Here is a 26,457-nt window from a genome sequence, read left to right as displayed (position 1 = left end):
CACTGGCTGGCCTGTGTCAATAGGTAAAGATAAGCAAAATCGTAATGAGAAAGTAACAGGGAAGCTATCGTATCTATCAGGTAAAATAGGAAGTTTGGGCAAGACATATAATTCCAACACGCTGTTTGTCTGGTGATCCCGCTAATCGTGTTCTTCACCTAGCCCCATGTAATGGTGGAAATAAACTGTAAATCCACATGGAACATTACTTTTTATGGACTACATTTCCTGACTTGACTGAATTGAAATGGAGTTAATCCCAGCCCTCGCCTCCCTGTGTTTCTGGAAAAGCCTGGGTCAGTTGTCAGAGCTAGGAGCCCTCGTTCTCCTCAATCAATTTCAAATGGCTCCACTAACATGTCAACCAATGCAGGGACATTAAGCACTTTCCCAGGAAAAGTGGTGATCTGCACTTCTTTGATTCTCTGAGAAGTGGGTGAGAAGGTTGGCCACCAAACACTTCTTCAGCCTCTTGAACATTCTGGGTGTGTTCACTGCCCAATGTGAAGTGGCAGTTTTGCACAGGTCTGATGGGTCATCGCTGAGCTTGGTAAGAAATGAAGGACTCTGAGTAACCTTCTCCTTCTGGCTATATCCTCCAATGATACTATACGCTGCAATGCATCACTCCACATACACTCACTGAGCACTTTATCAGGAACACCTGTACACCTATTCATGCAATTATCTAATCAGCCAATCGTGTGGCAGCAGTGCTTGATCTAAGTGACTTTGACTGTGGAATGATTGTTGCCAGACAGGGTAGTTTGAGTATGTCAGAAACTGCTGATCTCCTGGAATTTAGAGTTTGAAAAGAATGGTGCGAATGGATTTTAATTGCCATTCAGTCTATACTGAATAACCTATAATGACAAAGTGACATGTTTTTAGAAATATTTGCAAATGTATTAAAAATCTAAAACTTACATTAAATCTAGAACACAATAAAGTGTGCAAAAAAAATGAAGGGGTCTGAATACTTTCTGAAGACACTGTACAACTGACATATTAACACTGCCTGCAATGACTATAAACACGTAGGCCTACACCAACAATTAGACAAACTGTTAAGTTGATTAAGTTATGGTGACCTTGTTCAAGTGACCTTGTTCAAATGAATTGAAAACCACAGGACTTCTGAGTAAAATCTGAAGGGATGCTACAGTTTCAAATCTTCCTTGCACTTCTACCTTCAAGAAATGCCTTCAGCATAAAATGCATAATTCTTATCCTGTATCCTATCTTGCTCTGCTGTTACTTTTTACTTTTTATGTAAACTGTGGCAAGTTCTCCAATATGCTTGGAACAACCTCCCTGTTGATTGTCTTATAGAACTGCAGGACAGAGTTGGCTGTCTCAGAGAAGTGATGCAGTTTTAACGCCGAAGGGTGGTCACAAAAAATATTGATTTGATTCAGTTTTTAACTATTCTGCCAAATTACTCAAATGTAATGTAAAATATATAGTACGTTTATTTAGGACCTTTCATTTAATTATTTTTGAAAGGATCTTATCTGTACAGAATGTTATACAGGTGGCTAAGACTTTTGCACAGTACTGTATTTATATTATATATATATATATATATATATATATATATATATATATATATATATATATATATATATATATATATATATATTATTATTATTATTTTTTTAACATATGTTCCACAATTATTGGCACCCCTGGTCATCACCCCTGGCAAAGATGACAGCCATATAATTTGGGATAAGGTTAGAGAATAAAGGTTAAAAGGTCGAAATCATTGATAAACAGTTCAGACCACAGGTTTTTCTGGAGACTGAGATAGCCATTGCAGAACATAGTTGTTGTTTTGAATGAACTATTTCTGTGTGGATTTTGTATATATGTTTGGAGTCATTGTCCTGCTGGACAATCTACCTACGACCATGTAAATGATTGGGCTAAATAAATGATTTATAGTAGAAGTTGGTCTGAAATCTGAAAACAGATACGGACCTTCTTGGCCATCCCTATTCATCACTGATCTTGTGAAAGTCATGCAAATTTAAGTTAATGCTAATGCCCATTCAAATAGGCTACACGGGCCAACCTGAAGCACTCTTGCATCAATTATTTTGCTTTCCGAAAACAGTGCTGTAAAAAACGTTCTTCTCAAGAGTGCACCCGTAAAACAAAACATTTGCCCACGACATATCAGTCGCATAATAGCAGCAGGGATAGCAATCCCCTTTAAATGGCAAGATTTGACAGGGACGTTTTTGACACCCGAGCGTCTGTCGGACGAAGTTGGTTCTATCAATAGTGGAAGCTCGTGGAGTCTACGGAGCACCGCAACCGGAAAAAAACAGTGTCCAGTCAATAGTATTGTTAGTAAAGACAAACCACGATGAAGAAAGAAAGGGACAATACGAAAGATGAAATTATTATTGAGATGAAAGGCTCGGTGAGTCCGCGGAGTGGAGGTAAATTATTTGCCAAGTATCCGATTCATATTGAAACACGCGCAGTTGGTGCTAAAAGCTATAACTTATGACGAATGACCGCATGTTTTTTTTTTTGTTTGTTTTTTTTTTTCTATTCTGTTACGATCCACGATTGAATTAAGACAATAAAATGCGCGGTTTTAAGTAAGAACTTTAAAGTATTTATATTTGAATTCAGCTGTTAACACAAACCGTGTGCTTTTTCCATTGCGATTGAACATTATGAAATAATAGGCTACTATTTAAAATTTTAACAGTTTAACAGTTTAAATGGAAACCATTTTACCTTGAGATTCTGGACAGTTTACGGGGAAACAATTTGTGTATTTATGTCATATTTTAAAGTGGAAAAGTGACAGTAACCTTCTGTGTACATTATGTCTGTAATTGCTGAAGATCTGGAAGTTTCACACAGTGGCTAATCAGTGTGTGGCTTACTCGCCTCCCCTTTAAATTAAATGTCATGCCCACTACGTGGTCGGGATGCCTTTATTTCTATATATAGAAATGTGCTTGTCATGGATTGACTCGCCTTTTAGGACAGCTCACAACCAACAGTGTTATGGATACAGCCGTGAGTGTGGGTTGTGTGTTTGTTCGAATTTTGTTTTTGGGTTGTGTGTGTGTGTTAAGGTTTTAACTGAAAATGGGGCCTTCAGTATTTGTAATGATTAGGCTAGAAGACTAGTAAGTGAAAGTAATGTCTAATAGCAGGCTGGAATTACAAATGTTTACAAAAGTAAAGTTCAGTGTAAACCAGAGGAAAACTGATTGCTCCCACAAATGAGTCAGAACAAATTATGAACATGTTATTATTCATCTATTTCACCACACGTTGTAGTCTATATCATGTAGCTGCCTATGAAAACCTTGCACTGACATTATTCCATTTGCTTTTCAAATTCCACCTATATATGATCATCAGTCATTAGTTTAGGTTTGTTTTTTATTTTAAACTAAAAAATGTATTTCCTCTGAGCCCTATGTCCATATTCACCTGCAGCTAACTGCCTCTTTGCTTTCACCAATCTGTGACCAACCTGTGCTATAATCTGTGATGTAGCGAGACTCAACTCAGTTAGATGAAGGGAACAATGACTGTGCATATGCCTATTCCAATACATACTATAATCTATTTACAGACAACAGTTCTTTTTGACAGCCATGCATCTCTTGTCTGTTTGTCCAGGAGAATGCAGCAATGATTCCAGTTTAACTTCAACGAGTGAGACAATATCCCAGCTCCCAGTAAACCATGACGTAAGATTCACGGCATTCGTTAGTAAAGACTAAAGTTGCATGCAAAGAATTTAAATAATTATCTACCAATTTCTGCTGTGCAGTACATTATGGTAGCCTTTTTTTATTGTAAATGACAGTAATAACTCAAAAACAGTCCAGCAGTTGGATGCTTAGGAGCTTGATAAGGTGCCATTTGGAATGGCGTTTCCATTTAAATTTGCATTCAGTCACTGGTCAGTCGAGTGACCAAAAATAGATGTATGACTGATTATTTGTCTTTTGTTGTCATAATAGTGTAGAGTGTAAGGCATCCTTATCATCAGGAAAGGCAGTGTATAAATAACACATGCTAATAATACTACTAATAATAATTGTTTCTGTTGTTGTTTGAACAAACTGTCTGTTCTGCTGCTCCCCAGGTCTGGAGGAAGCGGGGGCTCTTTCTGAAGTTTCGCTCCCGTGTAAGTCACGGTTAAATGCACTTTCAATGCACTGGAGCCTCTGGACTGTGATGAGAGCCACCCATGCTGTGCTTTCTACCGAGAGCAATCGAAAGCAAATCCACAAAGCAAAAGCACTCAAGTACCGAGTTACTTTAGGCTATAGGGTATGATTTAATATTCGATAGAACAGCCTGATATAGCACACATACAGCAAGATCAGCATAAATAAAGTTATGTGAAAGTTAAAAATGCACTTCCAATAAAATAGTAATTAACAAAATATAAAATATAAAATAGTGAATTAAAACAGGGCCACAAAATGTAATACCATTATAATAAAAATAACAATAAATTCCATATTTATTTAACAAGCCACAAGAAGCACTATCGTAGATCCCCAAACTTGTTCTTCATCAGATAAATTAGTAGTATCCAAATCTGTTCACTTTGGATTTACATACTCTAATCACAATTTTTCCTAACATTAAGCTTTTGTAACAAATACCTTGTGGTCACTGCAGTAAAAATCATATTGTCTCATTGTACAATAATTTAGTACAGAGCGGGCATGAAGTACCTGCAGCTCAAAGTGTTAGTTTGAAGTTTTATGCATGTTATATGCGACAGCATATTCTTTGTCATTAATACACGTCACAAATCTGTCACACCTGTCTGTTCAACTGCATGTGTTTTCCCCAAATAATAATTGTTTTTAAATCTCAGGTTAGCTATACTGATTATAAATACAGATTTATAATGGTTAATTTTGGGAAGTAAACAAGTCATTCTTATGTTTGCCAACGATTATCAGGGAGAAGATACATGAATGTTGTAAGAGGAAAGAAGCGCAAAGTGGATATCCTATATAAGTAGGCAAGCTGACACCAGAACATTTTTTATATATAAGAATGTGTTCAGATCACTTTGTCACTGCTAAGTTTAGGCTAGTTACTCTTAATGTATCATATCACTTCCTCATATTGAAGCCAGTATGAAGCAGTGACCTATAAAAACTCCCAAGGGCCAGTTGCCCCGAGTGGAAAGTCCAACATCAGCTAATAAATGTTGTGGCACCGTGATTACTTATATCCTAACTTCTGGTTTAAATGTAAAGTCATTACTAAAATGAGTGGATTATCAATGATCAAAACATTCTCTCCTTGTGGTTAAGTTACCAAGCTAGTGCAACTCAGTCCTACGAAGGGCATGCAGAGGGCTGATGAAAAAATGATTTACTATTAAAATGTTGACATGTTTTTTGTAATGAAAGAAATCAAATCAAAATCCTTGATAGAAATTTTTACGAACCAATACGTTACAAGGACTGATCATACAATGTATTTTGTGAGTTAGTTAGCGAACATTAATTGCATAATGACAAAACTGCTTACCATTTTTCACCTTTATGTCCTTCACCCATCCCTCCAGAAATGTGTTTAACCCTTTCCACTTCCACTCTAGAGATCAGCTGTTTCTGAGATATTCAGAGGGGTGGCCTGTAGCATAGTGGTTAAAGTAAATGACTGGGACACGCAAGGTCGGTGGTTCTAATCCTGGAGTCGCCACAATAAGATCCGCACAGCTGTTGGGCCCTTGAGCAAGGCCCTTAACCCTGCATTGCTCCAGGGGAGGATTGTCTCCTGCTTAGTCTAATCAACTGTGCGTCACTCTGGATAAGATCGTCTGCCAAATGCCAATAATGTAATATTCAAACCACCCAGTCTGACTGACTGACATGGTCAAAGTCACTTAGATCACATTTTTCCCCATTCTGACATTTGGTCTGAAAAACACCTCTTGACCATGTGTGCATGCTTTTATTAATTTAGTTGCTGCCACATGATTGGCTGATTAAATATTTGCATTGACCAGCTGGTGTACAGGTCTACCTAATAAAGTGTTCAGTGTGTGTATATGAGAGTATGTCTTTATAAATCTTGTTCAAATTGTCCAAAAAGCTCTTCAAACCAACCTGCATCACATTTAAAATGGAACTTTGTTTTAAAATGAGGTTAACCAGAGCACCATTAGCCCCATTAGCCAGTACAATTACAGGTTTATCTAAAGCAAGTCCAAATCCGGTATATTAATTCTGCTATGCAAATACAGCTATATTCTATTCTCTAGATCTCCTGGGCTGCTAGGGGACAAGGCCATAGTGGTGTTTCCTCAGCTAACATGGGCAATTGGGATAAATAGGGTACAATTGTTACTTCAACAGTGTAGGGTTATCTGAAACAATCTTACCAAGGTGTTAAATTACTAATACAAAAAATTTTTTATCCTCTCAGTAAATCAGGAAAAGTCAATGTTACTTTTGTTGTTCCTCAAGGCCCAATTCTTGGCCCTTTATTTTTCCAATTGTACATGCCCCCAGTTAGAGCGGTTATTTGTAGTTGTGTCTCTAATTCATGGTGGGATCTATATTGGTCTGTGATACTGATCATGATGTGATGAATTAATATGTGTTCACCTCCCTCCCCTCCTATCATCTTTTGACAGATTCACAAACATCAACAGAGCAAAGACTCAGTCTTCTTTCGCGATGGGGTACGAAGGATTGACTTTGTTCTGTCCTACATGGATGACAGGAATGATGCAAGGAAGAGGGTGAGCTCCATATAATGATACATTATGAGCACAGTTTCAGCCAGAAACTATACCATCATTCTTGCCATCTAATCATCCGCTGATTCAATTTGCTGAAAAATGTGTTCCCCTCTCCACCTAAGCTGATGTGTGGTGAGCATTCTGGCACAAAATGGCTGCCGTTGCTTCACCCAGGTGGGTGCTACACATTGGTGGTGGTTGAGGCGAGTTTCCCCCTCATCATTGTAAATCGCTTTAAGTTGCCAGCTGGTGAGAAAAGCGCAGTATAAATGCAAGGATTAATTAATTATTAATTACAATTAATTATTATTTATTTAATTTTTTTCTTCCCACCACCACCACCACCACCCATTCTTGGGAAGTCAACTTAATTTTTATTTGAAATTATATTACTGAATGAAACAAGACAAAACAAAAGAGAGAGAATATGTTGCAGATTTTGGCGATGGGTCATAGACAGATATGTACTGTATATAGACTAAGCAAACATAGGGGTCAGACATATAGAGCAAATTGATCCATAAAGAAGGTCTGATTCAATGGACATCATGAGAGATATATACCTAATTAATTTTAAAGGGAGTAGAAACAGTTCTCATAGTTGTAGTTTGTGTGTATGTATTATATATGCATGTGTTGATTGAATCAGGTTTTGGAGAGTCAGTTATTAGTCAATTCCATGTTTGTTAAAAGTTGTGTAATTGGTGGATAGAGGCAGTCATTTTTCCATGGATACATGTTAAGTGAGGAGGTAAGTCCATTGTGTAATGCTTTTTATTCTTATTTTCAGGTTGTGGAGGATGGTTTTCTTTGCGGTAGTTACGGCGATGAGCGTGATTTGAATGAAGTGACTGGGGATATGTCCCCTAGTAGATAGAGGGGTGCAGAGAGTGTCAGGACAGTTTATTGACTGTTCCTTGCAAGAAGAGTTATATAGGTAGACATTGCAAAATTGTATGAATATAGTTGTCCTGGGTGTGGGGACAACTGGACAGCTATACTGGGGAGTGAGCAAACTCAAATTCCAAAATAAATATTTAGTGCATTTTGTTTTGTTTGTTCGGCGGTTTTTATTTTATGTTGAATAAGTTGCAAGTTAGTGCTGGTAGTAGTTTTTGCATATTTGGGACCAGATGACAGTATTGGGAGAGAGCGATAAATCTTTATTGATGCTTCTCATTCACCCATTCATACACACACTGACACACTGACACACTGACACACTGACGGCAATTGGCTGCCATGCAAGGCACCGACCAGCTTGTCAGGAGCATTTGGGGGTTAGGTGTCTTGCTCAGGACACTTCAACACAGCCCGGGTGGGGGATCGAACCGGCAACCCTCTGACTGCCAGACGACTGCTCTTACTGCCTGAGCCATGTCGCCCCACTAATATAATGCTAATGTCAAAGCTACGGTACAATTGTATGTAATTATTCATCTTCCATTTTCCCATTCTTCATAAATCTCTTTTTGACACATAAACCTGAAACCTAGATAAGGACTCTTTCTTTAGTTATCCTCTGGATATTTCTTTTTTATTGCAGCACTTATTTCTCAAAACAGAAACCGTTATTTTTAGTGTTAAAATAATGTGGTTTGTGTCGTCTTTTGAAAAAATGCAACCTGAACTGGACGCTGTTTCTAAATCGAGAATCAAGCTGTTTTGTAAGTGATCTTTTCAACCCAGTAGGTCCTTCACAGAGAGATTTCATTTCTGATTATTGGTGATGTCAATTAAAACAGATGGGCTTGGAGCTCATTAGATCCTATCAGATATAATCATGATGTCCTGCTGTAATGAGAATGTTGGAGATACAAACCAAACTGTATTTTCTATGATCATAATTTTTTCCAGTGTAGCTATTGATGGCGAAAGATGTGCAGATCAATGCAGCTGACAGCAAACAGCTCACATAATTTTATTGTTCTGTGTGTTTGTATTTTACATTTGCAGGAAAGGAGGAAGGAGTACGAGGCCAACCTGTTGAAGGAAGGTTTGGAACTTGAGACAGAAGATAAATCTGTAAGAAGCAACACTGCCACATCATATTTGGGGTGGGGTGTTTGGTGGGGTGTTGTTATCTTTAAACATACACTTCCATCTTTCCAGGAGTCCGACGACGGCAGAACCTTTTTCTTAAAGATCCATGCACCTTGGGAGGTGCTGACCACCTATGCTCACTTGCTGAAGATCAAGGCTCCCTTCAAGGCGAACGACATCCCCGACAACAGGGAGACGCCCATGGAGTGGCTCTTCAAACCGCTACGCCTGCCCAGTGAGGTCATGCACCCCGAGCCGGACTATTTCACCTCCCACTTCGACAAGGAGAAGATCGACTTCTTCCTCATCGATGAGCAGGAGACATTTTTCTCCCCCTCGAAGCGCAACAGAATCGTGAGTGCCCCGCTTTCCGGGAGTTGCGTAGTGTATGCTACGCATAGTGTATGCTACGCAGAAGCTGCATTTATTTGTGTATGTGAATGATTTTCAATGACACGTTCACTTGTACTGAGGGTGTGATACACAGTTAACTAAGCAGTAAGTGAGTGCTATTATTTCTATTTGGGTCATATGAACCTCTGATGAGATGAAAGTATTATTCTCAGCCAGTGGAGGACCTAGCTCTGACTCTTCCAATGTGACTGGCTGTGCTTCCACAGGTGTACTATATCCTGGCTCGCTGTCCCTACTATAAGGATGACTGCAAGCACAAAGACAAGACTGGGATCAAGCGGTTACTAAACAATGGCACCTACACTGCTGCTTTTCCACTGCATGATGTAAGTTTTAACATGGTCTGTTACACATCATGACTCTAGTGGATAGGCTACAGCAGTAGAAGTCTTAACTAGGTACAGAGTGTTACAAATATTTTGACCATTTTTATATATGGCTGGTTTACGTTTTGTTGTCAAAGAAACCTGTCCGATAATAGGTGCTTGAATATGGAATCCTTTTTATGGTCTTTGGCCAGGCTGTTCTGCCCATGTTGTTGTCTTCTGTAGGGTGCCAGACTTTCAATTTAAATGGTGGGTTCAATTCTCTGCCGTGCCACTTCCTGTGTTGTAATCTTGTCCCCGTACATCCTCTACCCTCTCCGTTTTTTTTTTCGCCTTGTTTGGGGTAAGCCACAGCAGTGTAGTGCAGCGTCCACAGCCGTTTCCAACATTGTAAGGTTTCTTCAAGTTTAGTATCTTCATTCAGGATCATAAACTTATCGAGATGGTTATAAAAATGGTGCTCTCCTTTCTCCATGCAGTGCCAATACTGGAAGAGGGCCAGAGACACAAGTTGTGAAAGTGAGAGGTACATGCTCTTCAATCATTGGGCCCGACTGCTGAGCTTCTACAAGGAGCAGCCTCTCAACCTCATTCGGTGAGGAACACGAACGTGTCATCACACAGACTTTCCCCCCTCCCTTTCATTCTCCCTCCCCTCCCTAATCTTTAACACTCAAAACATTCAGTAAACAGAAAGATAGTACATTAACTTTTCAAATTGATTTCTTTATAGCATTAAGTTTGGAAGTTCCCTCCCCTAATGTTTAATCAGGTTGGGGGCTGTTGTTCAATGTAACATAGGGTCAATTGTGATGCAATTTTTTGCCAGATCAGAAACAAGCTAGCGTACTGTAAATCACACACACACCGTCCTTCACCTCAGAACATAGCTGCCGATTTAGCTGTATGTTTTCTGTATGTACACTGACCTAGCTGGTCTCATTATTCATAAATTGAATGCATGCCACTTTGGACAGTCAGTGCTGCTGCTGCTAGTCTACTTTCGGTGTGCAATGTAATGTCATCTAGCTACTACTCATGTTCGTTTAGAACTTTGGATTGGCCTGATTCATGCTAGCATTGTGTCTCCCCGTGATAAGTGTATGGATCATTTATTGTCAAAATTTAGAATTGTGAGGTCTATTTCAAATTGAATACAATGTAGAGTCATGAAATTAGAAAAATCACATAGTCTTCTGAATTATCGACAGAATATGTCTTGTGTTGGGATCCGTTGGATTTTTTTTAGTCATTGTCATGCAATGTTTTTAGGGGGAATCCATAACACAGAAATGGTGCAACATAGCTATGCCAAAATCAGGAGTTGGTGAGCCCATTGTCATTGTAGTAGACCTGTGAAATCGCATTGAGATTGGTTTTAAAATAAGTGAGATATTATGCTATTTTCAATGGAAGAGCCAACCAATGCAAATATATACAGTGGTGTGGAAAAAGTGTTTGCCCCCTTCCTGATTTCTTATTTTTTTAAATGTTTGTCACACTTAAATGTTTCAGATCATCAAACAAATTTAAATATTAGTCAAAGACAATACAAGGAAACACAAAATGCAGTTTTGGTTTTTATTATTAAGGGAGAAAAAAATCCAATCCAAATCCTGATTACTGCCACACCTGTTCTCAATCAAGAAATCACTTAAATAGGACCTGCCTGACAAAGTGAAGTAGACCAAATGATCCTCAAAAGCTAGACATCATGCCGAGATCTAAAGAAATTCAGGAACAAGTGAGAAAGGAAGTAATCGAGATCTATCAGTCTGGAAAAGGTTATAAAGCCATTTCTAAAGCTTTGGGACTCCAGCGAACCACAGTGAGAGCCATTATCCACAAATGGCGAAAACATGGAACAGTGGTGAACCTTCCCAGGAGTGGCCGGCCGACCAAAATTACCCCAAGAGTGCAGCGATGACTCATCCAAGAGGTCACAAAAGACCCCACAACAACATCCAAAGAACTGCAGGCCTCACTTGCCTCAGTTAAGGTCAGTGTTCATGACTCCACCATAAGAAAGAGACTGGGCAAAAATGGCCTGCATGGCAGAGTTCCAAGACGAAAACCACTGCTGAGCAAAAAGAACATTAAGGCTCGTCTCAATTTTGCCAGAAAACATCTTGATGTTCCCCAAGACTTTTGGGAATACTCTGTGGTCTGACGAGACAAAAGTTGAACTTTTTGGAAGGTGTGTGTCCCATTACATCTGGCGTAAAAGTAACACCGCATTTCAGAAAAAGAACATCGTACCAACAGTAAAATATGGTGGTGGTAGTGTGATGGTCTGGGGCTGTTTTGCTGCTTCAGGACCTGGAAGACTTGCTGTGTTAAATGGAACCATGGATTCTGCTGTCTACCAAAAAGTCCTGAAGGAGAATGTCCAGCCATCTGTTCGTGACTTCAAGCTGAAACGAACTTGAGTTCTGCAGCAGGACAATGATCCAAAACACACCAGCAAGTCCACCTCAGAATGGCTGAAGAAAAACAAAATGAAGACTTTGGAGTGGCCTAGTCAAAGTCCTGACCTGAATCCTTTTGAGATGCTGTGGCATGACCTTAAAAAGGCGGTTCATGCTCGAAAATCCTCCAATGTGGCTGAATTACAACAATTCTGCAAAGATGAGTGGGCCAAAATTCCTCCACAGCGCTGTAAGAGACTCATTGCAAGTTATCGCAAACGCTTGATTGCAGTTGTTGCTGCTAAGGGTGGCCCAACCAGTTATTAGGTTTAGGGGGCAATCACTTTTTCACACAGGGCCATGTAGGTTTGGATTTCTTTTCTCCCTTAATAATAAAAACCTTCATTTAAAAACTGCATTTTGTGTTTACTTGTGATGTCTTTGACTAATATTTAAATTTGTTTGATGATCTGAAACATTTAAGTGTGACAAACATGGAAAAAAATAAGAAATCAGGAAGGGGGCAAACACTTTTTCACACCACTGTAGCTACCGCACTCACTATAATATTCATTATACCTAGCACTGCACAAGGAGTTCTCATGTGGGAAAAGTGAAATATTTATAATCTAATCTAATCTAATGGAGGATGAAGTGTTATTTATTCGTTCTGTCTGCTGCTTGTTGGTATCAGGAAGTACTATGGAGAAAAGATTGGGATTTACTTTGCTTGGCTGGGCTTCTACACGGAGATGCTGTTCTTCGCTGCTGTGGTGGGCGTGCTCTGCTTCGTCTATGGCCTCCTGACCTACCATGAAAACACCTGGAGGTAGGGACATGGTAGTGACTGTTAAGTAATGACAAAGATCTCTGGCTAAATACTCACTGACAATTCCATAAGTGTAGCCCAGAAATGAGCCCCATGATGGAGGCCTATTTCAAATCCAGTGCCAATGCTATTAGCCCTCCTATTATGTTTGGGGTCAATTTTACCCCATTCAGTGTTTGACGTCTCTTTAAAAATGGTTGACCCTTTTTTATATTGATACTATATGATTTTTCAAATTTTCTAATTTTGTGGGATTAAATAGTAAAAATGCAATAAACATACTGCTATGCAAAGTCCTGTACCAACTTGGCATACAAATGTGTCGTGCAGTGTTATTTTGGCCTGTATAAAATGAAGAAAATATACGTAAGAAACGTTGTTTCGTTTTTTCTCATATTTCATTGTGAATGATTCTGGGGGACTTTCCTATACTGGTCTCCAACATGTGCTGACCCCAAATTTAAAAGCATAAAATCTGAACATAATAGTTATAATTAACATAATTTAGAACATAATTAAGGCGGCATGGATGGTGCAGTGGGTAGCACTGCCGCCTCACAGCAAGGAGGTCCTGGGTTCGAATCCCCGTCGGCCGGGGCCTCTCTGTGCGGAGTTTGCATGTTCTCCCCGTGTCTGCGTGGGTTTCCTCCGGGTACTCCGGTTTCCTCCCACAGTCCAAAGACATGCACGTTAGGCTGATTGGAGAGTCTAAATTGCCCGTAGGTATGAGTGTGTGAGTGAATGGTGTGTGTGCCCTGCGATAGACTGGCGACCTGTCCAGGGTGTATTCCTGCCTTTCGCCCAATGTATGCTGGGATAGGCTACAGCCCCCCTGCAACCCTGATCAGGATAAGCGGGTTCAGATAATGGATGGATGGATGGATGGATAGAACATAATTAAGGAATTGCGAGAGTAAAGTCAATCATCGACAGCACACAACATGGTGATTCCTGATTCCCAGGGCCAACATTGTGGTCCTGCCTCTCTCCCACTGTCCTTTGCAGTAAAGAGATCTGTGATCCAGAGATTGGCGGGAATATTGTGATGTGCCCACTGTGCGATAGGAAGTGTGGGTACTGGAAGCTGAGCTCTGCGTGCACTTCCACCTGGGTGAGTGACCTGCAGTACTCCTGAAGACACTTATTTACTGTGGGGTAAGCATTGCATAAAATATGCACATTATTTTTTACAACCCCCCCCATTTCTGTCTCACTAATCCCTTGCTGATTTTGTAGGTTTGCCCACTTACGAAGAATGGAACTGTGTAGAATTTTAATTGTAGGTACATTTTAACATTGAGAGACAGAATATCACAAAATAATCCACAATAACAACATCATATAAATTTTATAAATTTAATATCATATTTTCACATGAAATAAGTATTTGATCCATAGAACAATAGGACTTAATACTTGGTGGAGAAACCTTTGTTGGCAAGCACAGAGGTCAGACGTTTGTTTTTCACCAGGTTTGCACAGATCTTGGGAGGGATTTTGGTCCACTCCTCTTTGCAGATCCTCTCCAAATCCTTAAGGTTCCGAGGCTGTCGCTTGGCAACTCAAAGCTTCAGCTCCCTCCACAGATTTGATGGGATTTAGGTCTGGAGACTGGCTAGGCCACTCCAGGACCTTAATATGCTTCTTTCTGAGCCACTCCTTTGTTGCCTTGGCCATATGTTTTGGGTCATTGTCATGTTGGAAGACCCATCCACGACCCACTTTCAGTGCTCTCACTGAGGTACATGGCCCCATTCATCCTCCCCTCGATACGGTGAAGTTGTCCTGTCCCCTTAGCTGAGAAACACCCCCAAAGCATAAGGTTTCCACCTCCATGCTTCACAGTGGGGATGGTGTTCTTGGGGTTGGACCCAGCATTTCTCTTCCTCCAAACACGGCGAGTCGAGTTGATTCCAAATAGCTCTATTTTGGTCTCATCTGACCACATCACCTTCTCTTAAGCCTCCTCTGGATCATCCCGGTGTTCTTTGGCAAACTTCAGACGGGCCTGTACATGTGCCTTCTTCAGCAGAGGAACCTTGCGCGCACAGCAGGATTTTAATCCTTCACAGTGTAGTGTGTTACTGATGGTTCTCTTCGTGACTGTGGTCCCAACTGCATTCAGGTCATTAACAAGCTCCTCCTCCGTAGTACTGGGCTGATCCCTGACCTTTCTCATGATCATTGATATCCCACGAGGCGAGATCTTGCATGGAGCCCCAGAGCGAGGGAGATTGGCGGTGACTTTGTGTTTCTTCCATTTTCGAATAATTGCTCCAACAGTTGTTAACTTCTCACCAAGCTGCTTGCTTATTTTCTTGTAGCCCATCGCAGCCTTGTGCAGGTCTACAATTTTGTCCCTGATGTCTCCTTTGTCTTGCCCATGGTGGAAACGTTGGAATCTGATTGATTATGTGGACAGGTGTCTTTTATACAGCTACATAACGATGTAACGAGTTGACACAGGTGTTTTGGGTAATGAGTTGAGATTAGGAGTGCTTCTTAATGGAAAACTAACTGGTCTGTGGGAGCCAGAATTATTGCTGATTGGTAGGGGATCAAATACTTATTTAATGCAAAAATACAATAATAAATGTATTTAATTTTGTGATATTCTGTCTCTCAATGTTAAAATATACATATGATTACAATTCTACACAGTTCATTCTTTGTAAGTGGGCAAACCTACAAAATCAGCAAGGGATCAAATAATTATTGCTCCCACTGTAAATGTTTGCATGATTGCCTTTTTTTATTGTACATTCACATTCAACTGTTTTTCAATCATGTCTTTGTTTGTACTTTCTAATGAATTTTGAATTGTGTCAACTGCTTATTTTTTGGAAAGGGCTTCCTGTGAAATTTCAGCCATCATGGGAATTAATAAAAAAGCAATGGAGTATTATGGTGGTCCTGACAAATGAATAATTTAAAATAGCAACCAACACTAGCTTTCTGTAAAATTGCTGCTTAATACAAGCCTTGTGAATATATATGGAAGAGAGAGTGTCTTATTGAATTTTAGGAGAATGAGGAACATGCATTTCGTAGTAATGGCAAACACAACATGCCCACCACTGCCGCCCAGTGGTAACTGGCTCCACATCTGAACACTACAGTGGCAAATTGTTTTTAATTTTCTTCATACATCACCTTTGCTCTGTGATTCATCCAGTTTTTTGTTTTCAGCAATCACATCTGTTTGACAACATGGGGACAGTGGTCTTTGCTCTGTTCATGGGTATTTGGGGTAAGTAGCTGTACACATCTATTTGGCTCTTTTGCCTTCTGCCCACTAGAGGACTGAGAATTGAACTTTTTGAGAGTTTCCCATTCAATAATCAACAAAAGCCTCAGGCGTAGTGTTACGACTGGCTCGTTTCAGGAAAATGAGACACGCGACAAAAGGCTAACAGGATAAGCAATTATTTATTTAAAGTAAGTTACAATGGGGTATGAAAGATCAGGATGACAGCAGTGTTGAACGCAGTCGGTGTAGCTATGTTGAGGGTACAAAAATCAACCAAACCATCTGTCCTACGACAGGTGTGATATTTACTGCCCCCCCAAGCAGCAACACTGGAGCTCCTTTAACCCGGAATTAAACCAGCTCCAGGTGCAGCTTGTGGAGGGACCACGCCCACCAATCAACCTGTTGGAAGGCAAAAGGGGAAAACGTTAAAATTGAGCAGGGGGCTGTGACAGTAGGAACTGTCAAGATCTAAACGTGTTACTCTGGTGCCATTGTTTTATGAATTTGTTACAACTTTCCAAGTGGAACAATAAGGGTCAAGCAGCATTGCATTTTTGCGGTAGCTGTGTAGTATTCTGTAGTGGTTAAGGAACTGGCCTTGTAGGTTTGCTTCCCATACTGTGGCTTCAGAAAGTTTCATATCATATCATCCCTAATTGTTAAGAGTGGTACCATAGACTCACCAAGCACTTTATTAGGAACATTTTTACTTTATTACTCCTACTTATTCATAGGATTATCTAATCAGCCATTTGTGTGGCAGATACGGGTCAGGAGCTTCAGTTAATGTTCACATCACCCATCGGAATGTGATATAAGTGACTTTGACCGTGGAATGAATGTTGGTAGCAGACAGGGTGGTTTGAGTATCTCAGAAACTGCTGATCTCCTTGGATTTTCATGCACACTAGTCTCTAGAGTTTGCAAAGAATCAAAAGATCCAAAAAACGAACAAAAAAATACAGTGAGCAGCAGTTCTGCAGACATAAACACCTTGTTAATGAGAGACATCAGAGGAGAATGGCCAGACTGCTCAAAGCTGACAGGAAGGTGAAAGTAACGCAAATATCCACACATTACAACAGTGGTATGCAGAAGAGCACCTCTGAAGACACAAAGCATCATAACTCTTAAGTGGATAGGCTAAAAACAGTAAAATTAAAAAAAATAAGTCTAATAAAGTGCTCACTGAGTGTGGTATCATAAGATAACTATGGATTGAACAAGCTCAAAAATCTAACTGAACGTAGCAAGAACTTCCCGCTTCAAGCCCAGGGGCAGGGCTGTTATGTATAATACTGCTCAGAGTAAAACTTAGGTCTTGTGTGTTAGAATTCTGAGAAAGATGCCATTTGGTTCTGAATTGTAGGAGTGAGAATAAATGCATTGTATAAAAATTCTTATGTGTCAAGAATGGTCTTGGCTCCTTAATTATTTAAGAGAGCTTGGGAGGTGTCGTAATTCGGTTCAGAGTTGCCAGCAGATGGCTGTAGTGATGCACAGAGACGGAGACCACACACCTTTCTACCTAGAAAGGACATATTGGAAATGTCTAATGGAACGGAATTGTTGAAAAAGTAGCATCTTGGTTGTCAGGCTACTCTGTTTGTCACAGATCTTGTAAGAGCACAAATTTATTTTAATTTAGTTATCATGAGACTACGGTTCAATCATCAGATCAATATCAGACCTTAGGTGACTTAGGTTACCAGTGGCTCTGAAATTCTCATTCTAAATCAAAATATCGCTTTTTCATGATGTGGAAAGTAGGCTATCATGTCTCCTCCTCACATAAACATCTGGAGTTTGTTTAGCCGAAGTGAAGGAGGAATTCGTAGATTTCTAGCCATGCTTTTTGTCTTATTACCTTCACTTTAATACTACTTTTAAGTAACTTACAATTTCTTGCTGCATCCAGTTAGGTTTTCGCCATTGTTGAATCCATAATAATCTCAACATCCCATGTCATATTATAGTCTATGCTACATCTTTTAACAATTAGTTGTGATATGCTTATTCATGGGCGGCATGGATGGTGCAGTGGGTAGCACTGCTGCCTCACAGCAAGGAGGTCCTGGGTTCAAATCCCTGTCGGCCAGGGCTTCTCTGTGTGGAGTTTGCATGTTCTCCCTGTGTCTGTGTGGGTTTCCTCTGGGTACTCCGGTTTCCTCCCACAGTCCAAAGACATGCAGGTTAGGCTGATTGGAGAGTCTAAATTGCCTGTAGGTATGAGTGTGTGAGTGAATTGTGTGTGTGCCCTGCGATGGACTGGCGACCTGTCCAGGGTGTATTCCTGCCTTTCGCCCAATGTATGCTGGGCTAGGCTCCAGCCCCCTGCGACCCTGTTCAGGATAAGCGGGTTAGGATAATGAATGAATTAATGAATGCTTATTCATTTCAAAATGTGAATTTAAACATTACAAATTAATTTTGTGTCTCTAAATTGAATGCGGGCACAAGCACATTGCTAATTGTTCCTGTTTAAAATTGTAAGGTGGGACGTTTTGTGACAAGAAAGCAGAAGCACTGTATAAACTGAAGAAATCTTTCAAGATTTAACTTCACTTTAAATTACTGAAGTAATATTTAGTTAAATAACCATTGTTTTTGATAACTGCTGCGCATCTGCGTTGTATCGAGTCAACCAACTTCTGGCGCCTAGAAACAGGTATTTCAGCCCAGGATGAACAAACTACATTTCACAGTTCCTGTGAATCTTTAGGCTTTGCTTCACCCCGCAAGTTTTCAATGGGGTTGAGGTCGGGGGACTGAGTTGGCCACTCCATTACCTCAATCCTTTTTTGTCTAGAACCAAGATATTGCTCGTTTACTCGTGTGTTTGGGGTCATTGTCTTGTTGAAACACCGATTTCAGTGGCATTTCCTCTTCGTCATACGGCAACATAATCTCTTCAAGTATTTTGATGTATTCAAACTGATCCATGATCCCTGGTATACAATAAACAGGCCCAACACCGTAGTATGAAAAACATCCCCATACCATGATTTTTGTGCCACCATGCTTCACTGTCTTCACAGTGTACTGTGGCTTGAATTCAGTACCCGGGGGTCGTCTGACATGCTGTCGACAACAACTAGACCCGAAAAGAACAATTTTACTCTTATCAGTCCACAGAATGTTACGCCATTTCTCTTTGGGCCAATCGATGTGTTCCTTGGCAAATTTAAACCGATTCTGCACATGCCGTTTTTTCAAAAATGGCAGTTTACACTTCTTGCTGATAGCTTAGCTTCGATCAAATGTTTCTTCAAATTCTGACTGTAACAGCACTTACAGGTAATTGTAGATCATCTTTGATCTTTCTGGAGCTGATGAATGGCTGAATCTTTGCCATTCTGACTATTCTTCAATCTGTCATAGTAGTTGCTCGTTTTCTTCCGCGTGTTTCAGTTTTTTCTTTGCCATTTTAAAGCATTTGAGATGATTTTAGCTGAGCATCCTGCACTTCTTTATACGTTTTCCCCTCTTCAATCAATTTTTTCATGAAATTATGTTGTTCCTCCGAACAATGTTTGGAACGGTCCATTTTACTTAGCAATTCAGAAGGAAATATATTTTATATGAATGTGTGAAACATTTGCTTCCCGTGACAGTTGGGTCTGTTGTTTTTCTGTTACATTACTACACCTACAAGTAAATTATTTGCCATCCATAAATATCACTACGACTAATAACAGTGGTTTATCAGGTTACTGATGTTCTACTGCTATTTTTTTTAACACAACTGTAAACTGAATGGAGGCACGAGCGAAATGCTAATCGTTCCAGTTTATGCAATCGGCTGTTCTGTGAGGGCTTGCTATTGGCTGATTCCTGGGCGCTATCGTTGTAGTTCCACTTTAGGGCACCTCAGTGTGCTGTGAATTAAAGATCAGCACCTTATTGTGCTTACTCTTTGGTAAAAATGGTCTTAACACTGTTATGCATAACACTTATTATTTTTTGGTGAGAATTTTTTAACTCCTAAGTCAAAGTTCGAGACCATTCTTAGGAGTAATTCTGAGGGCAACAATCTGATCTTGTTCATGAAAAAGTCTGTGGACCTCAATTCACATTTTAGTCAAAGGTAAAGGTGTTTTGGTGTTTGGTTAGATTCACAACTGAGCTTTTGAGAAATGTATTCATACATCAGTGTCATGGCCCTGCTGCTGAAGTATGCTTTTGACTGTTGACTAAAATATAAAGATGTGCTTCCTGGCCCCACAGTGACCCTGTTTCTGGAGTTCTGGAAGAGGCGCCAGGCCCGTCTGGAGCACGAATGGGATCTGGTGGACTTTGAGGAGAAACAGCTGCAGCTTCAGCTCCGGCCTGAGTATGAGAATAAGTGCACCGGCTACCAGCTCAACCAGATCACACAGGTGCAGTAGCCCAGGAGACAACCTCATGCCCAATGAGGGATGGATCCACTCTTTATTCACAGACCTAATCAGGGATCCAGGTTAAACTTACTTGGGCCCAATTGGGAATTGATTGAGGCTAGAGCTTACGTGGACATAATTGGGGATTGATCCCGGTAAAACCTTATCTAGGCCTAGTTGGGGACTGATCCAGGTTAACGCTTACTTAGCGCTAGTTGGGAAGTGATCCAGATTGAAGCTTACTTGGGCATAGTTGGGGACTGATCCAGTTTAGGGCTTACTAATGAGGGGTTGACCCAGATTTATCATTCATTTAGGCCTAAGCAGGGACTGGTCCAGCTTAATGGCCTTAATCAGAGATTGATCCAGTTTGAACACTTACTTATGATTTATCTGGGACTGATCCAGTTTTAATCATTACTTTGGACTAATTGGAGATTTACCCAGGTTAATGTCACTGGGGCCTAATCATGGATTGAGCCATGGATTAAGCCCAAAAGTACAATGGGGACTTGATCAGCCACAAGACAATTTTCTTAGGAAAAAATGTCCTGGGCCGCGTTTCCTGATAACAGTGTCTCTTAGCGTTTTACGAAGACTCGAAAGGTATACCTTACTAAAGTTGTTTACTTTTCTAGGCATGGTTCCTGAACTATCCCTTAGGAGGTTGCTTAAGGGATAGCTTCTGCATGCAACATTACTAGACCAATCGACGGCTATAAAATGGATTATTCACTCCATGCCGCGACTGCTTGACTCCGTTATGAGAGAAAGTATTGTTCTTTATGAATAAAACACTGCAGGAATACTTAAAAATATAGCATTTATCCCAACTGGTGATGTTCAATTTTATTATTGCATGAAAATGGTCCCATTAATGTGGTATTTTAGTAATATTATTAGCCAACTACCACTGTAGAATTATTAGGGTACATATTGCTTAACAGATTGGGATGTAACTAAGAGCAACTGCTGATTTCAGAGGCTTGTGGTCGTAACAGTGGTGGCCACTAGTTGAGTGAGCTGGCAACATCGATAAGGTATAGCTAAGAGTGGTGCAGACCAACCTTACGAAAGTACCACTTACAGAAGGTATACTTAGCTAAGACCATTTCGGGAAACAAGCTGAAACGTTAAGGCAGAGCTTAAAGTATAACTTACGAACGACATAGCATTAAGAAGGCTTCGGGAAACGCAGCCCTGCTCATTAACTCTTGCATACCCTATTTTCAGTCTCACTGGAGAAGCTGAGACTTTCATCCTGTGCTCGTATCTCTGAGCTACATTCTCTCATATCCCTGTCTTTATTTTCTGTGTCTCTGAACTTCAGTGAAACTGAGATTGAGCTTGCCTCACTCTTGCATCAGAGCGAGTGCTGCTATGAATACACCAGAGTGTCGGGTTCTGCACCCTGTTATCAACAGACTGCTGTAGCTTTAGAAGGATAGCTAGGCAATCAATTGTTGTCCCAGGTGGTTTCCATTTCCATCCACTTCGGGATGTAATTATTGCAGGGACCTGCAGGGACCTCTCTCAACCATCACTTTGGTTGAGAGAGATGAGCACACATACTCCTCTGAAGCACTGTCAGTCTTTGCTTCTTTTTCTCCCTGCAGTGGAGCTGAACAGGTACAAACATCACTGATGCTGGCAAGTTCTAGCATTATTGATGCAGGCAGGTCCTAGCGTTATTCATACAGGGTTCTAGCGTTATTGATGCAGGCAGGTCCTAGCGTTATTCATACAGGGTTCTAGCGTTATTGATGCAGGCAGGTCCTAGCGTTATTCATACAGGGTTCTAGCGTTATTGATGCAGGCAGGTTCTCATGTTATTTTTGCAGGCAGGTTCTAGCATTATTGATGCTTTCAGGTTCTAACATTATTCATACACGCAGGTTCTAGTATTATTCAGGCAGGTTCTAGCATTATTGATGCTTTCAGGTTCTAGCATTATTCATATAGGCAGGTTCTAGCATTATTGATGCTTTCAGGTTCTAGCATTATTCATATAGGCAGGTTCTAGCATTATTCATACAGGCAGGTTCTAGCATTATTCATACAGGCAGGTTCTAGCATTATTGATGCTTTCAGGTTCTAGCATTATTCATACAGGCAGGTTCTAGCATTATTCATATAGGCAGGTTCTAGCATTATTGATGCTTTCAGGTTCTAACATTATTCATACAGGCAGGTTCTAGCATTATTCATACAGGCAGGTTCTAGCGTTATTGATGCTTTCATGTTCGAGCATGATTGATGCTTTCAGGTTCTAGCGTAATTGATGCTTTCAGGTTCTAGCGCAATTGATGCTTTCAGGTTCTAGCATCATTGATGCAGGTATCCAGTCAGAATGAGGAGATCACAAGGACAAACCCACCCTCTATGGGCAGTGCTATGGCTAGTTACACAAAGGCAAATACATTAATTTGCATGCATTTGTTTACATTCAGTTATGTGGGAATATCCTAGTGCAAAGCAGCAATTGCTAAAACCGGTCCTTATGACCTGAGAATAACCATCAACCCCTCGGACTGGGAGAGTTTGGAGCTAAAAGCCAGCAATCGGAAATCTCATAGTGCATTGCCTATAGTGTACATCTTAGCATTTGATACATTCTGCATTCTTTAAATGGAAATTTAAAAAATATTTAAATAAATAATTTAGTCCATTTAAGGGCTAAGAATAAAATGGATATCTCTCTTTGGATATCTCTCTGTGGGAAAAGTACTCCTGATCTGAGCCCAGTTCTCATCCCTCTTGCAGGAAATGGAGTGGGTTTTGAAAAGGACCACGGCAGACTTCATTGCGAAGCTCTTCCTCTGCTGGACCACTGTGGTGCTGTGGGTGAGACTGACGTGGAGGGAGATTTTAGAGGATTGTGGGTAAATCTGGAAAGGCATTGGCTCATGAGCATAAGTGGGTGGTAACGCTAAAGACCTCTGATAAAACCATTCATTACACATTATGAACAACTTCAGATTTAAGTCAAATCATACCAATTGCGACAATTCTGAACACTTTTGAGATGTGCAAGAATAGACAGAGAAACGGTTCCCGTTGTTACTCAGCACTTAATTCAATTAGAGCAGTTGATTACGCAGTTAACTCACCTCACCTGGTTAACAGGGTGCTGATTTTTAGGTGAAAACAATAACCAGCAGACCCAGTAGGTCTGCAGAACAAGGGTTGGAGACCACTGGTCCAGCCCATGAAACCAACATGCTGGTGCTTGTGTGCTTCTTTGGCGACAGCATGCTCATATCTGCAGCACATGCACTCGTTCCCCTGCAGGTGGCGCTCATCATCGCCTGCATCATCGGTGTTATCGCATACCGGCTGGCGGTTTACGCGGCGTTCGCCAGCATCATGAAGGACAGCCCCACCAGCAGGCTCCACCTGGTGGGCTCACTCATCACTCCGCAGCTGGCCACCTCTGTCACCGCCTCCTTCATCAACTTCATCATCATCATGATCCTCAGCTTCACCTACGAGCGCGTGGCCATATGGATCACCGACATGGGTGAGGGCAGCCTGGAGCCTAGTGGCTAAGGTGCTTGACTGGGACCTTGGAAGGTTTGTGGTTCAAGCCCCATTGTAGCCACGCTAAGAGCTGTTGGGCCCTTGAGCAAGACCTTTAACCTCACATTGCTCCAGGGGGGATTGGCTCCTGTTTAGTCTAATCGACGTTAAGTCGCTTTTGATAAAAACGTCAGCTAAATAACTGTCATGTAATGTAATGAGCGGCTGTGACAGACGTCAACAAAGAAAATGGCCACCTATTACAATGTTGAGTGTTATTTCCCTTGTGATAAGAGTAGATTTTCCTCTAAACCACATGCGGTACCATTTAAACTGTGTTTATGACTCTGCGGGAGTTAACATTTAAACATTTTAATGTGTGTCCATGCCAAACTGCAGCAATCGCAGCTACAACATTTATTTTTAACTTGAGTGAGATGTTGACTTGTGCTCTTTTGCAAAGAGTAGAAATTGGGCCATTTGGTGGCACTGCAGTTATGGAATAGGATACATATTGCTTAACTTGACTCATGTCTTTGGTTCTCCTTGCTAAAAAAATGTTGGACAGTAATTAAACCTTCCAATATTAAATATGCAAGAGATGAGAAAACATTACATTTCATAATAATGCCAAAAGCGAAGGACGATTGATCATTTTGTTTTAAAGGAAACTTCTGCCATTCAGATCATTTTTACTTAATTTACCTTTAAATAAATAAAACTATCAGACTATGAATAAATAAATCCAAGTAATAAAATCACCTTTTTACTTTCACGTTTTATTTTTGTTTTCCACAAAGTTTAATGTCCTTGGTGCTGCCATATTTGGAAGTTCACAAAGCATCTAGGGGAGCATGAGGTCACATGGTTGCTCGCCGTTGCTGAATTACAGTACAGTACTGTGCAAAAGATATAGGCAAAAATGCTGTAAAGTAAGAATGCTTTAAAAAATAGAAATGTTTATAGTTTATTTTTTTATCAATTTACAAAATGCAAAGTGAGTGAACAGAAGAAAAATCTAAATCAAATCAATATTTGGTGTGACCACCCTTCAAACCAGCATCAATTCTTCTAGGTACACTTCTCGGTAAGCATATTGTACTGCCCTTAAAGCTGAACCATTGGCAGCCAGCTAAACCCTTCCCTCCATCAAGACTCTGAAGACAGGCGATCTTTAGTCCACAGGTTTATTGATGAAAAGAACAGGGTGAAACTGTGAATAAACCAGCATAATAATGCTTATGACTACGTGCACATTACTGTAAATAAATCCTAGACTAATGTTACATTCTTTTTACTTATTTACCATTGTCTTATAATCACGTGCTTGTATTTTAACAATAAATCATAAACCATAGCAATCTATCATGTATTCGTTACTTTACAGTTTTTAACTATCTTAATTACTATTTATACTCTCATGAAATCACATATTTATTTATTGCCGTAGAAGTCATGAATTCAGAGCCCAATAAAACACTAGCTAGTATAGAATGAGCTAGCACAAACTTGTGGCTAAACTAGCAAGATAGCTACTGTAACTAACATCACATAAAAATGAACACAAAACGACTCAATGGTCACAAATAATGCATTCTGAATGTAGAAGACATATCAAGCTACAGTTACCTACCAACAATGCAAGAAAGGGGGGAAATATTTGCAGGATGTTCGCTGGATACTGAGAAGATCCAATGTGAATATTCTCCATGCCACAAAACTTACTTCCTCACTAAATGGCCATGGGAAGTTACATGACTTCACTGTTACTGCTCTCAGCGCTAACCACTAGATGGAGCCAAACACATGTAATTAAAGCAGATAGCAATACAAGTAAATGAGTAATAATGAACGTAATTGACAAAATACATTTACTAATCAGCACACATATAGTCAGGTGTCTGATTAACCAATTATGCCAAACAGGAGCTAACTGAGAAGTACAGGCAGATACTTATCCATCATGCAATACCATCAGGGAGGCATCTGATTGGCCCTAAATGTATTCTGCAGCAGGACAATGACCCCAAACATACAGCCAATGTCATTAAGAACTATCTTCAGCGTGAAGAAGAACAAGGAGTCCTGGAAGTGATGATATAGCCCCCACAGAGCCCTGATCTCAACATCATCGAGTCTGTCTGGGATTACATGAAGAGACAGAAGCATTTGAGGCTGCCTAAATCCACAGAAGAACTGTGGCTAGTTCTCCAAGATGTTTGGGACAACCTACCTGCCGAGTTCCTTCAAAAACTGTGTGCAAAGTATACCTAGAAGAATTGATGCTGTTTTGAAGGCAAAGGGTGGTCACACCAAATATTGATCCATCCATCCATCCATTATCATAACCCGCTTATCCTGAACAGGATTGCAGGGGGGCTGGATCCTATCCCAGCATACATTGGGCGAGAGGCAGGAATACACCCTGGACAGGTCGCCAGTCCATCGCAGGGCACACACACCATTCACTCACACACAATTTAGACTCTCCAATCAGCCTAACCTGCATGTCTTTGGACT

General features: G+C 40.4%; 1 protein-coding gene across 1 annotated transcript in view; it reads left to right on the top strand.

Annotated features, from left to right (window-relative positions):
- Positions 1-2,274: 2,274 nt before the first annotated feature.
- The window catches only part of LOC133111326 (anoctamin-5-like), a 31,165-nt gene continuing 6,982 nt past the window's right edge, over positions 2,275-26,457 (top strand). The window contains exons 1-14 of the mRNA XM_061221555.1: positions 2,275-2,450; positions 3,661-3,731; positions 4,133-4,174; positions 6,659-6,766; positions 8,723-8,791; positions 8,879-9,163; positions 9,430-9,549; positions 10,029-10,144; positions 12,652-12,786; positions 13,792-13,897; positions 15,976-16,036; positions 20,267-20,418; positions 23,182-23,262; positions 23,710-23,938. Coding sequence (XP_061077539.1) covers positions 2,375-2,450; positions 3,661-3,731; positions 4,133-4,174; positions 6,659-6,766; positions 8,723-8,791; positions 8,879-9,163; positions 9,430-9,549; positions 10,029-10,144; positions 12,652-12,786; positions 13,792-13,897; positions 15,976-16,036; positions 20,267-20,418; positions 23,182-23,262; positions 23,710-23,938 — 1,651 coding nt within the window. The 5' untranslated portion in view covers positions 2,275-2,374. The remainder of the gene's footprint in view (positions 2,451-3,660; positions 3,732-4,132; positions 4,175-6,658; positions 6,767-8,722; positions 8,792-8,878; positions 9,164-9,429; positions 9,550-10,028; positions 10,145-12,651; positions 12,787-13,791; positions 13,898-15,975; positions 16,037-20,266; positions 20,419-23,181; positions 23,263-23,709; positions 23,939-26,457) is intronic.

Source organism: Conger conger, chromosome 15, assembly GCF_963514075.1.
Source record: "Conger conger chromosome 15, fConCon1.1, whole genome shotgun sequence".
In the NCBI taxonomy this organism is placed as follows: Eukaryota; Metazoa; Chordata; class Actinopteri; order Anguilliformes; family Congridae; genus Conger; species Conger conger.
Note: the sequence above shows the minus strand (reverse complement) of the source record. Positions and strands in the feature narration are given on the sequence as shown.